General features: G+C 37.1%; 1 protein-coding gene across 1 annotated transcript; it reads right to left on the bottom strand.

Moving 5' to 3' along the window:
* Window positions 1–4,938: 4,938 nt before the first annotated feature.
* On the bottom strand, window positions 4,939–14,286 carry LOC127163135 (Fc receptor-like protein 5). The gene is made up of 11 exons (XM_051106195.1): window positions 14,258–14,286; window positions 12,986–13,296; window positions 12,773–12,898; window positions 12,190–12,330; window positions 11,780–12,052; window positions 9,488–9,727; window positions 9,288–9,404; window positions 8,985–9,086; window positions 8,803–8,859; window positions 5,756–5,848; window positions 4,939–5,504 (listed from the first exon to the last, which is right to left on the bottom strand). Exons 1-11 carry the CDS (start codon window positions 14,284–14,286, stop codon window positions 5,431–5,433), a joined length of 1,563 nt encoding a protein of 520 aa, XP_050962152.1. The 3' UTR covers window positions 4,939–5,430.
* Window positions 14,287–14,317: the final 31 nt, after the last annotated feature.

Here is a 14,317-nt window from a genome sequence, read left to right on the forward strand (position 1 = left end):
CGTTTGATCAAAAGTTCCATTCTTTTCACAGTCTGTAGTCCCCCTTTTGAAATAAAAAAATCAGCAGCACTAAGCCTTCTTAACCTGTCTCCCATCCATAAACAGACCAGACTGGGGCCTGCTTAGCTTTACTGAAAACCAGATTTTGGCTACTGCAGGCAAAGGACATGATTTTCTTTGGCAAGCTGATTACAGACTGCTGCTAATAGAGGGGTAGCGCATCCTGATAGCCTCAATATGGCCGTCAGGATGCGCTACCATCTTTAACAGTAGGTCAAGTTGATTACATACATGTCAGGGAATGAGCGCCCCCTGCTGGTCGGCCAAAAAATTACCTGGCCCCAGCAGCACGCTAGGTCTTCTCACATTGATCAGCCCACTGAATTTCGGTCAGAGTTGTGTGACAGTCAATCACCGTTTATGGATACATTAGGAATAAATGAGAAGTGCTGTAAACTGAATCCCACCTGTCGCAAAAAGTCAGTGAATCTTATAAAACAGCATTTTTTTTGTGATAAAGCAAATAGGCTGTCGATTTATTAAATGATAAGCCATTTCCTCTAAAAAGCTGTTTATGCAGCGTAGTAAACCCTCTCTTCAACTGACATCCATTCAAAGAAAACGGCCTCTGGTCTCCTTTCCCACGTACTGCCAGACTGGAAATGTTAGCTTTAGCCATTACGCTTTTTCAGTTAATGGTTGCAGGCTTTCGTTCTAGTGGCTTTGGATCCATTAACTGAAGTGTGTCAGATTCAGAAACACACAAAATGTGCAGAGCAGTGGGCAGAGTTGAGAACCACTCGGTCTAAACCACTGAAAAAACATAGTTACGTCACTTGCAGCTGCGTGCACATAGTGGTGTCAGAAAAACACTGGTAACAAGTGGAGGAAAACAGGTAAAATCCATGGAATAAGGAAAAAAAAAAAAATTATTGTGCCTTGCAATGCCGGAATGCAAATGACTTTTAGAGAATACTGTTGTCAAAGAGGCCACTTGAAGTTAAACGCAGTTGTTTTAAAATATGTCTGTACAGCTTTATACAGTGGTTTCCTTTGTAAAATTTCTTTACAAAAGAATGACCTTAATGTTTAGTATTCACTTTAACTCAGTCTGTGTCTTTAACCGTCTGTCATCATTCGGTCTGTATGGAGCTCAGTCAGCTTCCGTCTGTGCTCTGTGAATATTATTTTATCTTCATATAGATCTAATTGCTATTATATTAAGAAAATTCACAAGTGATTTAGTGTTCCTGGATTTATTTTTTTTTTATTTTTTTCGTACTGTTGTGAGTTTCAAATGCAGCTCTATTCAGTGACATATGAAATATGGGTTTGAGAGAGGAAGTGTGCAGTTAGTGCTGTTTGTGAAAGAGAAATGCAGTGTATTTGTAGATCAATGTATTTTAGTTATTAATTTCTATGTTTTGTAATGTGTGGTTTGAATCAGGCCACCAGGAACGTGGTTGGGAACCACTTGTCTAAACCATGGAAAAAACACAGTTACATCACTTGCAGCTGCGCACACATTCAGAAAAACACTGGTAACAAGTAGAGTCAAATGGGTAAAATTCATAAAATAAGAGAAAAAAACAAAAAACAAAAACAAATTTGGTGCCAGAATTGGAATGCAAATAATTATTAGAGAATACTGTCGTCAAAGACGTTTAAACGGATAGATTTGCTACAATTATTCTACTTTTAAAGCATAAATTTGATTTAAACAATATTCAACATATGCTGTTCATAGGGAACGCATTGTATTAGCCCTACAGCATGACATAATATTTAAACCTATTACTGATAACATTTATTTATTTCATCTCACTGACTTTCTGACTTTTTTTTCTTGCAAATGCAAGTTTAAATCTGCTATTTCAGACTTTATATCTTTTTATAATGATTTAACACAACAATAGTGAGTTTCCCTGCTGAAAAAAAAACAAACAAAAAAAAAACAGCTAAAACCAGCCTAAGCTGGTTGGCTGGTTTTAGCTGGTCATCCATCCTGGTCTTAGCAGGTCAGCAGGTTGGTTTCAGAGAGGTTTTGGCCACTTCCTTAGCTGGTCAGGCTGGGAAACAAGCTGGAACGACCAGCTAAAACCAGCCTGACCAGCCTATCCAGGCTAAAATACCAGCTAAAACCAGCTAAGACCAGCCAACTAGTTTAAGCTGGTTTTAGCTGTTTTTTTCCAGCAGGGTTGTCAGTTTCTCAAGGGAAAAAGCCAGACCCGAGGGGAAAAGAGAGAATAACGAGTTGTCTTTCTTATAAGAATTGTGAGATTTAATCTCAGAATTCTGAGAATAAAGTCAGAATTTTAAAATATAACTCAAATTCATAAAGCAATATAACTAACATTAGCCTAATATTTCATCTACCTGACTGGAAATAATAAGAACAAATACGAGTGTTGTCAAGATTCTTGCCCTGGAAATCCTGGTTTAGTTTGGCCAGCCACATCAATGTTTTTTGCACTCTTCTGCTTGATTTGTTAAAACTTTCTGCAGGCTATAGTACTCCAAATGTTTTTCATGGTCTGACCGATTAGTGCAGCCCAAAACATAACAATAATTGACCATTTTCAGCAGCAATAATAAGCAAAATATGCACGTTTTGTTCAGTTCAGTGGCATTGTTTACAAGCCGCCAATATGGTCAATTGATGACACGTAAGTTTCCACACTGTCTCTAGGACACACACACAGTAGGGGAAGTTAGTGAATATTCATTTATTTTATGAAGTACCATGAAACAGTATGTATCATTCATGTATTTTAAACTACATGCTGTCGAATAACAGGTCAGTAGTAGTGGAAGAACGAAAGTATGTAAATAAAAGTCTATTTGAAGTTTGGTACTTCTGTGATTTTATTCACTAAAAATGCTTTGTAAAGGCCATTCGCTGGGGAATATACAGCTCCCTGGTCACTTCTTTGTTTCTTATTCATTAATTTAAATTAAATTTAATTTAACTTTTTATTAACATAAAAAAAAAAATCTAAGTCAATATTTAAATAAGGCATAACATCGTTTTCTAAAATATTTCTCAAAGCTATAACTAAATCTTATCCTTGTGTTTCACAACTCTTAATATATTTAGCATTTGACATATGTGTTCATGTTTAGTAGCACTCAAAAACTATTATAATGTAACCACAGTCTGCAGTTCTCACCATGTGCACACAAGCATGCAACATCATTACACACCTGTCAGAACAACAGGAGGTTTAAAAATAAGCACATGTGAATTGGCTGCACAAGAGATGCATGTTCAGAAGTTCTTTAAAATGTAATCATATTTTTTATGTGTGTACTACTAACTATAATCATTCACATAGAGTAGAGGTCTTAACCTGAACATTATATTAAGAGGTCATAGACTTAAATTAAAATGAAGACATACAAACAATTGACAGTGTGTATTCATATGAGTGTAACATGAGACAAACATTAAAGATCTCTCACACTGATATATACTGAGCCTTACTGTATAGGCCTACAGTACAAAATTAAAGAACAACAAATTTAAAATATTAATTTGGTGATAAATCAATACAGAAAAGACACTCTGATAAACTAATAAACAGCAGTAATAAAATATACGGTTGATGTCAAATTGAAAGTTTAAATACACCTGATTTGAGATTCATCTTTTTACACTGAGGACAACTGAGGGACTCAACTACAAATATTCACAAATTTTTAACTTTACAACACAAGGAACTCCAAATCACTGGGAAACCTACAGACAAAAAGAAGACAAACCGCTATACACCACGAATGGAGGAACTAAAACTCAGGTCTAAATACTAAGAAAGAACGAGGAACTGAATAAGGAACAGGTGGTTCTTAATCAATAACCATTTAGGAACACTCGAAAAGGAACTAATCACAGGGAATTCGTGACAATGTGTCAGTGAGGGAATATAGTGAACGTGATGATTAGGGTTAGGCTTAGGGGTAAGGATTGGGTTAAGTCTATATTTTTGGAGAGTAATGTTGATCCAGGATCAACAAAACATGTTGATCCAGGAACATGTCTGTCTTGGCAAAATCACGGCCACCGAGGGAATACTGTGTATTAGCTTGAAGTGGTAAAAAAAAAAAAGTGCTGGTCTTGTGCACTGGCTGACATATGCAAATTGTGTATTGCATTGTACATTTCTACAATGAAGAAAAAATATTTGGATATATTACTGGTAAAACATAAATCTATTTACTACAGAAACCAAACTGCTGATTTGATACTAGTGTGTGTATGTGTGTGTGTGTGTGTATGTATAAGTACAACACGAGGTCCCAATATTAAGTGGCTTTAACTACTGTGTACTTACATCAGAAAATAAGTACAATGTACTTAATGTGTTCATATTGTATTGCAAAACACTTTTGCTGCTATTGAGGTGGGATACGGGTAAGGTTACAGAGAAGTTTGGTGGTATGGGTAGGTTTTGGGGGGTTACGGTGAAAGGGATGGGTCAACGGTGTAATAATCAGTGTAATTACAGATGTAATTACATGCTGGTATTTTTTAAATCTATGTACAATGTAAATACATGTATGTACACAATAAGTGTTTACAATAATTGTATCAAATGATTAACTTCAGTGTAAGTACACAGTAGTTAAGGCCACTTAATATAAACCCAACAAGAAAACAAACAAACAAAAATAACAGATTTTTAAAAAAATTAACTTTAAACATACTGATTACTGGTGTCCAAGTGGTTTTTATTGTGTTTTAGTGTGTTTTTAGATTCAGGCTTCATTATTTAAGATCTGTTTGAACTCCCCAGTGACCCCTAGTGGTTGTTTGTTGCTGATGGTTGTGTTATTAGCTGGTTTTCCTCTCTCTGCCCTGCATATACAAACTCCTGTGTGTTTTCCAGCTCCTCTTTTGCTGTTTGAGAGCAGCTTATAACGGTATTGTATAAAGTGAAAATGTGTAGTTGTCAACTTAAAAATGCATGTGGTCTGATCTTAAAAAGGTAATATAACTTTTATAATGTTAACATACAATTTTTGAGACACATCATGACTGATTCTGATCACTACCAGTCCTCTCATGCAACTGGTTCAGCTCAGCCTACTCAGAGTGGTTTACGAACCGGCAAGTGATAGTCGTTATGGGAGGCAGACGCACTAACAATGCATTTACACTGCAAGTGTATTCAATACATCAATACATTTACAGTGCCAGTCACAATAAAAGCATCTAAAATGTAATATTTAACATATGTGTGTATATATATATATTGCTGTTTAATAATAATTTCATTGCTTTTCAAAGATTAGCATGCATAGTCTAGCACATAAAGCATTGCGTTACTAATATTAAGTACTAATAAATCTATTGCCATCAATTGCTCAGTATCACAAGGGTGATTAAGCATTTATGATCCTGGTCATTCTCCAGCACTTCTGAGCCTAAACTCAGCATCCTGGGACTGAAAGTCTCTCCTCTGAGCATTTAACCTGAGCATATGTCACATCATTAGATCCATCATCTAAAAATACAGAAATGATAAAATACATAAATATGAAAATACAATCATATATTGCATTTATTATATTGTATCATCGTACTGTAGTCTGCAGGCAATGACCTTTTGGATCACATGAATTTCACAGTTCAAAGCCACAAATGTGTTTACTGTTATTGTCGTGGTTTTTGTTGCTATGTAGAGATGCGGTAGAAATTTATATCAAAGGAGTTACTGTTGTGATCATAAAAGAACAAACTTTTGTTTCAGTTTACCTTTGTTTTCTTTCCTTTTCGTCTGTTCTTTTGTAGATTTGAGTTCAATCTCAGCATAGGTGAGGCCCACTTCAGTAGGCCCACTTACATTGTCTAGAGTGAAAAACAGAAAGAAATGACACTTATGGGTTTTTTTATACCACTTTTGAGGTGTTAATTCAACATTGGAATGCAAGAGTTGTGCAGTGTGAAAACATCCAGATGTTAGATGCTGCTATATGCTAAACAACAGACACCAGTTGTGTGCCTCACATCCATGTGCTTTGGACAGTTAATGAAACACCATGTGCTTTTACCATGTGAAGAGGGAAATGTCAAATGGTGACTGAAAATGTGAATTAGACTGAAGAAAAGTGTTTTATTATTTTGTTTATAATCCGATAAATTTATTAAGGAAAAACTTAAGCTAAAAGCTAGAGCTCAACAGTGTTGGGCACGTACCTTTAAAAAAGTAATTAGTTATAGTTACTAGTTACTTCTCACAAATAGTAACTGAGTTAGTAACTGAGTTACATCATTATAAAAGTAACTAATTACCAGACAAAGTAACTATTGCGTTACTAAAAAAAAAAAAAAATCTAATTTAATATAACTACAAAATAAATATAAAACATTGTACACTAATCTACACTATTTTAATGTTGTTGTGGGCAGTGTTGGGAATGTTACTTTGAAAAGTAATTAGTCATAGTTACTAGTTACTTCTCACAAATAGTAACTGAGTTAGTAGCAGAGTTACATCATTATAAAAGTAACTAATTACCAGGGAAAGTAATTGTTGTGTTGCTTTTAAAAAAAATAATAATAATAATAAATTAAATATATTAAATAACTTGGATGACCCCAATATTAAATATGTTAAATGAATGAAATTTTAATGAAATTAATTACATTTTTAGTTTACTCACCAGAATAATATTAAATATCTGATATAATATTATAATTATAATTAGCATTCAACTTTAGCCATTAGAACTTTAGTAATTAGAATAACCATGTATGAATGCATGTTTGTCATGTTGACTGAACTTAGGACTGGTGGTGATATTGTTTGTAATTTAGTGTTTCTATGAACGTCTTGTCACTACCACGAATTCTACTATTAATAACAATATTAAACACACAAGGTTTAATGAGCTGCTGGGTTCATGAATATTAATTACGTTGTCTCCGTTCGCTCTAACTGATTTGCTGTAATCAAAACAGGGACGATAATAGGTGAGCGCCAGCCAATGAGATTGCTGTTTGCACATTAGTCCCGCCTACTACCGGAGAAACCAGCAGTTCTTAAAAGCTGAAGTATTCCAAAGGAGCTCCGTTGTTTTGAGAGGAAAATACAACAAAGAATATCGTTTACACGTAGCGCGTCAATTCTGCATGGTATAAGACTCCGTCGCTCTGTATGTTTCTTTGGGTGTGTGAGACAAAGTGACGGCTAGTCGTGTGCCTTCACACTAGAGTTTACAGCTCGTCAAATACAGGTACGCTGCGCATCCATTCAGATGAACTGAAAAATAAAATTATAATAATATTATAATAAATGATAGTAACGCCGTATTTTATTGGCAGTAATGGTAACGGCGTTGTAACGTAGGAAACAGTAATTCATTTGATTACTCGTTACTGAAAAAATAACGCCGTTATTCCCATCACTGGAGCTCAAAGCTGTTATGTTAACAGGTTGTGTGCTGTGTTTGTCCAAACAATGACACTGGCACAGCAAATTAGAACCTGGAAAAGCTATTGGCAAGGGGTTCCCTCGAGATTTTCCTATGGATTTTCAGTTTTTCAGTTCATGAGTAAAACACAGTGTATGGTAAAAATAAATTAACAATACTAGGATGTTTTGAAAACATGAATTTTGAAGCAGTTTATTACAATAACTACAAAACAGTGTTTGGGGTGTGAGTATGTGCAGTTTATGATGTAGAACAGTATTCTCAAGTTATGTTTACCACAGACTTTATTTTACTCATGAATCGAAAAACCATATTATAAAAACAAAAAGAAAATCCTGAGGCGACCCATGGCAAATCACATCCTTTTTACGTCATGACTGCTGAATGAGGCTTCAGCAGAGTGAGGATCCACTTGCAGATTTATTGTAATCAACAAGTAAGTGTCTAATGCTGCGTAAGGATTTTTCCCACCTCCTACTTCGAAATAACATCTGGAACACCCCTTGAAGTCAGATATCCGACCTGTGAACTCAGCACATCGATCTACCCCAACCTCATTTGTGGAACTACCTTATGTCAAACTTAATATACATTAAGTTTATAAAATAATGCCTTATTTTAGCTTTTAGTCAGCTGTTTTTAAAACGAAATGCAGCATTTTTTTTCTTGTTTTTGTCATAATTGACCAAAATATGTTAATGTGACGTGATTGACTGGAACACACTGAAGTTGGAAGTGAGACATATCAACTCCGCTGTTCCCACTTCCGACTTTGTCTGGAACGCAGCATAAGAGCGGCTTAAATAGCCCACTGATGTACATCAGGTGCGAGAGTAATCAGTGCCAGTGCCAGGGGCATGTGGGAAATGGAATCCAACGGAGAGTTAATATTCAGTAGAGGAATCCCTCTGGTGGTGAGTGGGAGGAACCGTGGGGGGCTCATTTTGTGTCAGCTGCAGTCAGCTCTTTATTGGTTTATTCCATTTGTATTCTGAAGTCAGAGTTCCCAGTAGGAACTTTAAACTGGAATGCCCCCTCAGGTCAGAATTCTGACTTGGAAACTTAGAGGAACCACAACAACACCGACTTTAGAATCCAATATGGCAGCTCATCGCATCAACATAAGTAAAACATGTAAAACAAGACAACCCAGCATTTACTCAGCTTTTAGAATGACCCAGGGTTAACTATTTAAAGTGAGAAAAAGTGTTTAGTTGAGTTTGATTTGCTCTGCAAATATTAGAGTGATTGACTTGAAAATGGACTTGATTTCCAATCCCTTTAGAAAAGAACAACTGTTTCAGGTGGAAAAAAATAATTAAATAAATCATGATTATATGAAATATTTTAAATGACGTCATTAGTTACCTGTGCTTACGTCTTTATTAATAGCTGTATCAACAGAGTCACAAATATGAGAAGTTCCTGTAATAAATGTAATAAAATTAATACATTAATATTTAATGTATTAAATATGAATACATTCCACAGAAAAAATATAATTTTCATGTTTCACTGACTAATGGTTAAATATTTCATGTGGAACTGACCAGACAGCAGTGTATTGTTTCCCGCTTCACTCTGGTTCTGCTCTGATGTCTGACTGCTGTTCTGCTGTTGACTGACACTAGAGGGCGACTGAGATCTCCCTCCTAGTCATACATGAAATTATTATGCAAATGTTTTGAGGAAAAAGGGGGTCAAACTATTTCAATACAGATTATGTGAATATTTAGCACCATTTTAATTAATACTTTTCAGATATTAATAAATAATACTCCAAAGCTTGCTTAAAATGGTCTCCCAGCCTGACTAGCTGAAAACTACCCCAAACCCAGCTTTGCCAGCTTTACCTTTGTTGTTTCTGTAGTGCAGCAGCAGGACCAAGAAGACAGTGATCAAAAATGTGACAGTCATTCCTGCAGTCACTCTAATTATCACAGGATTGTGACCATCAGATCTAGGGGAAGCTGATATAGATTCATTTTAAATTTAAATGAGGTGTAATTGATACAAGAATACTTTAATAGTGTCTAATAGTTCTCAATATCACCTGTGACTGAGATCCAGCTCTTGGGTGACTCTCCATCTGGATGTTTGCAGTAGTAGAAACCCTCATGTGACTTTGAGACAGTAGAGATGATCATATCTGTAGTTCGATTCTGGATGAGTGATCCATCTTTATAGAAATCAGCTCTGATGTTTGGTGGGGTTGAATGTTGATTTAAACAGTGTAGAGTCAGAGTATCTCCTTCAGTCACAGGATGAACAGGACTTTCCAGAATAACACCAGCTACAGAAACAGATAAAACATGCAATGATTTTATATAAAATATTGTAACAACAACAAAAACAGTCGAAAACGGTCTCTCACGTTGTGTGAAACACTATGGGGAAACTCCTGTTTATTCTAAATACTGAAGCCTGATTCTCCCCTGTTGCCATCCAGCGATCACAAAGAGCAAAATTGTAGAAGGAAATTTCTATGGCATCATTACAAATGCCACACCACGAGTGTGGCTCATGCAGGGCACGCCATCACTTGCCTGGGCCACCCCCACGCTGAGACTGCACTCACTGAGAGAGCAGTTTGTCACTCCGCTTCACTGGCGGATCAGCTTCTTCCATTAAAAGCAGCCTGCCCCTCCCAGAAGCATCAGAGTCACAGGGCTGAGCAACCAGACTTGAGTGATCTCACACTGGCACAGGTCCCATATGCTTCACTTTCCCTGCAGCAGTTCAATCCACCGGTGTACTTTACATGTGAGGATCAGCGCCTCTTGTCTGCAGCAAGCAGTTTAATCTCTTTTTGTGGATCGAAGGAGGAAGCTGTCACTTATAGGACAGGACCACTTCTTCCTCAGGACTACCTCTTCCGCAGCCAGTGCACCACTTCCTGCCTAAGAGCTCCAGCTTGGTGGCTGGGTTAAGTTGCCAGAATGCTCATCTTCCCTGCAGCCTGCAATGCCTGCTCTGTAACGCTGCTCTCCCACTCAGCCTCATCCCAAATCAGAGCCTGAGCTCCTACAACACCCTCAGATGTCCAAATGCTACCACTTTCTAAGCATTGGGCCCTGTCCTTGCTATTCAGCACATGCCCAAACAAATTACACCTGAGATAGCGGACCCACCTCCTCAAAAGGCCACTTCTCCTCTTCACAACAATACAAATGTCATTTCCCTGCCCTCATGCAGCAAACTGCCACTCGAAAAACTCAGACCACTTGTTACTTAGCGCCAGGCTTGGTAAGCCATCCTGTCAAGCTGGATTCTGCAGACCATAGAACTCAGATAGAAATGGATCTGAAAGATGTTTACTTTTACATCCAGATAGTCCACCATCATAGACCATTCTTGCCATTTACATTTAAGGGGGTGGCTTATCAATTCAGTCCTGCTTTTCAGACTGTCTCTGGCTCACACACTTTTTTAATGAAACGGGGCGTCTTCCTCAATATAGTTTTTAGATGCAGGCCTTGGTTGTGCCGGAATGCTCACCGACAATTTAGCAGCCAGTGGTGTCATTCATACATTGGGTGCTTTTTGCCCCCTCAAGATTTTACAGAGGATGCTTGGCCTCATGACTGCTGTGTCCTGGACCTAATTTGTGCTGCCTGGTTTGGGCCTTTATTGTTTACATAGAGTGCTCTAGCCACTTCAGACAATCAGAGCAGATCTTTGTATGCTTTAGAGGCTGTTCTAAAAGGCTGCTAGTTATGAAGCAGAGACTATCCCACAGGATAGTAGAGGCTATAGCCCTAGCTTATGCCTCAGTGGACTTACAGTGTCCTGCAAAATTGAGGGCCCACTCCACCAGAGGAATGGCCTCCTCCATGGCTTGGTCCAGCTGCATTTCTATTTTGTGATAGGGCAGCTGGCTGGTCTTTGCAGTCTACCTTGACTAAATTTTATAACCTGGATGTCCTTGCCCTTCAGGCATGGATCTTGTCTGCGTAATCTCGCTGATCTCCTTGTGAGTGGAAAAGGTCTCAGTTATGCAGACCCAAAAGACCTGGGTCTCATTATTAGTTAATGCTTCTTAGGAGCCCTCATTGCGGGTGAACCTGGGTTTTGCTCGCAGTGCAGCTTTGTTCTGCACTTATTTATAGAACAGCACTATTGGATAGGTTCCCCATAGTCGTAAGATTCTGATTATGAAGGCTTCAGCCTTCAGAGTAAACAGGAGTTTCCCCATAGTGTTTCATGCAACACTCATTCCTGTTATCTCAAGGAACCAAGGTTACGTAGTGTAAGTGTTTTTTGACCACTGATGCATTCTGCACTTGTTTAATTAACCTGTTTTGTTCATTGATTGTAAACTGCAGTCAAATTAACACAGACTCACAATGTACAGTGATATTAACAGGATGATATATCTCTCCAGATTCAGATTGACACCAATACACTCCAGTGTCTGATGTGATGGTGGAGTTTATTGTACATGTTTGTGATCCCCAGTCTGATGATAAACAATATTCCAGCTGTTCACTGTCTGTGTATCTTCTCACTGTCCATTTGTCAGAGTTACTCTGGTCCTCACAGCTCAGAGAGAGAAAGACAGATGAGAAGTGTTGAGTTCTGCTGGAAATGATGATAAGAGAGACTGGAGGAGAAACACCTGAGAAGACAATTAGAGATAAGCATTTAGAATGTTTGAGAATGTTTATTAACTTATTTAGTTAGTTAATTATTTATTTATTTAGTTAGTTAGTTAGTTAGTAAATAAGAACCAATCATTTAAGTGTTTGAACTGACCCGTGACCCATAGTGGTTGTTTGTTGCTGTAGGTTGATTTATAGGCAGTTTTTCCTCTCTCTGCTCTGCACACATAAACTCCTGAGTGATGTAGAGCAGCAGAATTGAGAGTGTAATTTCCTTCAGCTCCTCTGCTGCTGTCTGAGAGCAGCTGATAATGATCACTGCTCTCTGTATAAAGTGAGAATGTGCATATGTTCATGAAAGGGATTCATTTCTATATGCACCTTATAAATGACTTACTGTAAACTGATGTATTCAGACTGATTCAGTACTTTTAATCTTAGAAATATTTTTGATAAAACCATATAATAGATATTCAGATATATCATTATTTTTAAACTTTGGTGTTATGTCTGCTGGTAACACTTCAGTATACGAAACAATTCTTACTATAGTTACTTATTAGCATGCCTATAATTAAAATATTGACTGTTTATTAGTACTTATAAAGCACCCATTCTGCATGACCATCATACAGTTTTGAAACAATGTGAGGGTGAGTAAATGATGCCAAACTGTTCATTTCTGGACAAACTGTCCTTTAATTTAAAGTTACCACATGAAGCACGTTATATTTTACCTGATGAAGAAGTGTGTACCAAAGTGTACCAACTGAATGTCCAGTCTGTAGAGGAGCTGTAAACCTCACAGATCAGAGTCGCTGAATCTCCTTCAGTCAACCATGTCTGTGAAGAAACTCTTAAAACTGCCTGGACCCTATCTGAAATTCAGAAAGTATTCATTTATGACCTGTTAAACATGTCTGCATTTATTAAGAAATTATCAAACTGACCTGATACTGTCAGTGTAACTGCATCACTGATGTTTGATGTTCGTGATCCTTCAGTATCTCTTCCATAACAGGAGTATTTACCTGCATCAGACTCAGTAACAGGACTGAATGTGTGTTCCTGTAGTTCACTGAAAACACTGACTGAACCGTCTTTATACCAGTTGTACTGCCAGCTAGCGACTCCTTCACAAACAATGTCACATCTGAGAGTGACTGTCTCTCCTCTGAATACATGTTGATCAGGTTTAATGCTCACTTTGGCTTTTGGTCTTTCTGTAAAATGATAAATCACAAAAGAAGTGATAATATATTATAATATAATTATTTAAATAAAATGTTTTTAGTCTATGAACAGTTACTTGAATTTCACATTTTCATTGTGTTCTCAGAGCAGTTCATTATGTAAGAAAAAATCCTTGCCATATATTGCCAGTGTCACTGGATCACTGTAATGTGTGTACTGTCCTCCTCTTTGCACTCTGCACCTGTACTCTCCTCCATCAGAGACTTTCAGTGAATTGATTGTTTTATTTGCAGCTTCAGTAGATTCAGTGTTTGAGTCTTTATTCCAGAGAAATTCCAGTCCATCCCATGGCTGATCCACTTCACATCTCAGAGTAACTGAGTCTCCAGTGAACAATGAACTCTGTGGCCACACAGTCAGAGTTGGTGTGGTAAGGTCTGTCAGTATAATATGATTAGTAGCATGAGTTCTGAAGGTGTTTCAGCAAAAATAATGTTTCATCTCACCCTCTCACTGGGAAATAATTAGTGCATATAAATTTTCACAGTGAATGGTGTCAAACGCATTTTCATGCTGAAGTGTTTCATACACTATGTTTGCATATATAAATATATTTATCCAGATAAACATAAACACATGATTTTTTATAGATTTTGAAAAAGCAGACAACTGTTCATGGAATTTAAAATCAGTGGACTACAAATGCATTCTTACTAAAAGTAAAATACTAGTGAAAATCTACAAAGACAACAACTATGCAAAACAAAAGTACAGAACTGATTCAACAAACACCATTACAGAGTTCAAAACCAAATGACTGAGAAACAGACTGACCTACAGTAAACGCAACAGAACACAAACAGCACTAACTGCATATTTGCTTTCTAAAGTTCATTGTTTACTCATTTATTGTGGATTTGAAACACTGAGCAGAAAAAAAAGGAATCACTGAATCACTTAATCCTATTCATATCATAAATGGAATTATCATCAACTGAAATACATACAGATTTAAATAATACTCACAGAGCACAAGAGGAAGTTGACTGAGCTCCATACTGACCGAATGATGACAGATGGTTAAAGAC

The sequence above is a fragment of the Labeo rohita genome, chromosome 3, assembly GCF_022985175.1.
Source record: "Labeo rohita strain BAU-BD-2019 chromosome 3, IGBB_LRoh.1.0, whole genome shotgun sequence".
NCBI lineage: Eukaryota > Metazoa > Chordata > Actinopteri > Cypriniformes > Cyprinidae > Labeo > Labeo rohita.

Coding starts and splice junctions, on each gene's coding strand:
- LOC127163135 (XM_051106195.1), bottom strand. CDS start 14,286: ATGGAGCTCAGTCAACTTCCTCTTGTGCT. Junction 9,087..9,287: donor GCACTACAGAAACAACAAAG/GTAAAGCTGGCA, acceptor ATGTATGACTAG/GAGGGAGATCTCAGTCGCCC. Junction 5,505..5,755: donor GAAAAGGAAAGAAAACAAAG/GTAAACTGAAAC, acceptor CTGTATTTTTAG/ATGATGGATCTAATGATGTG.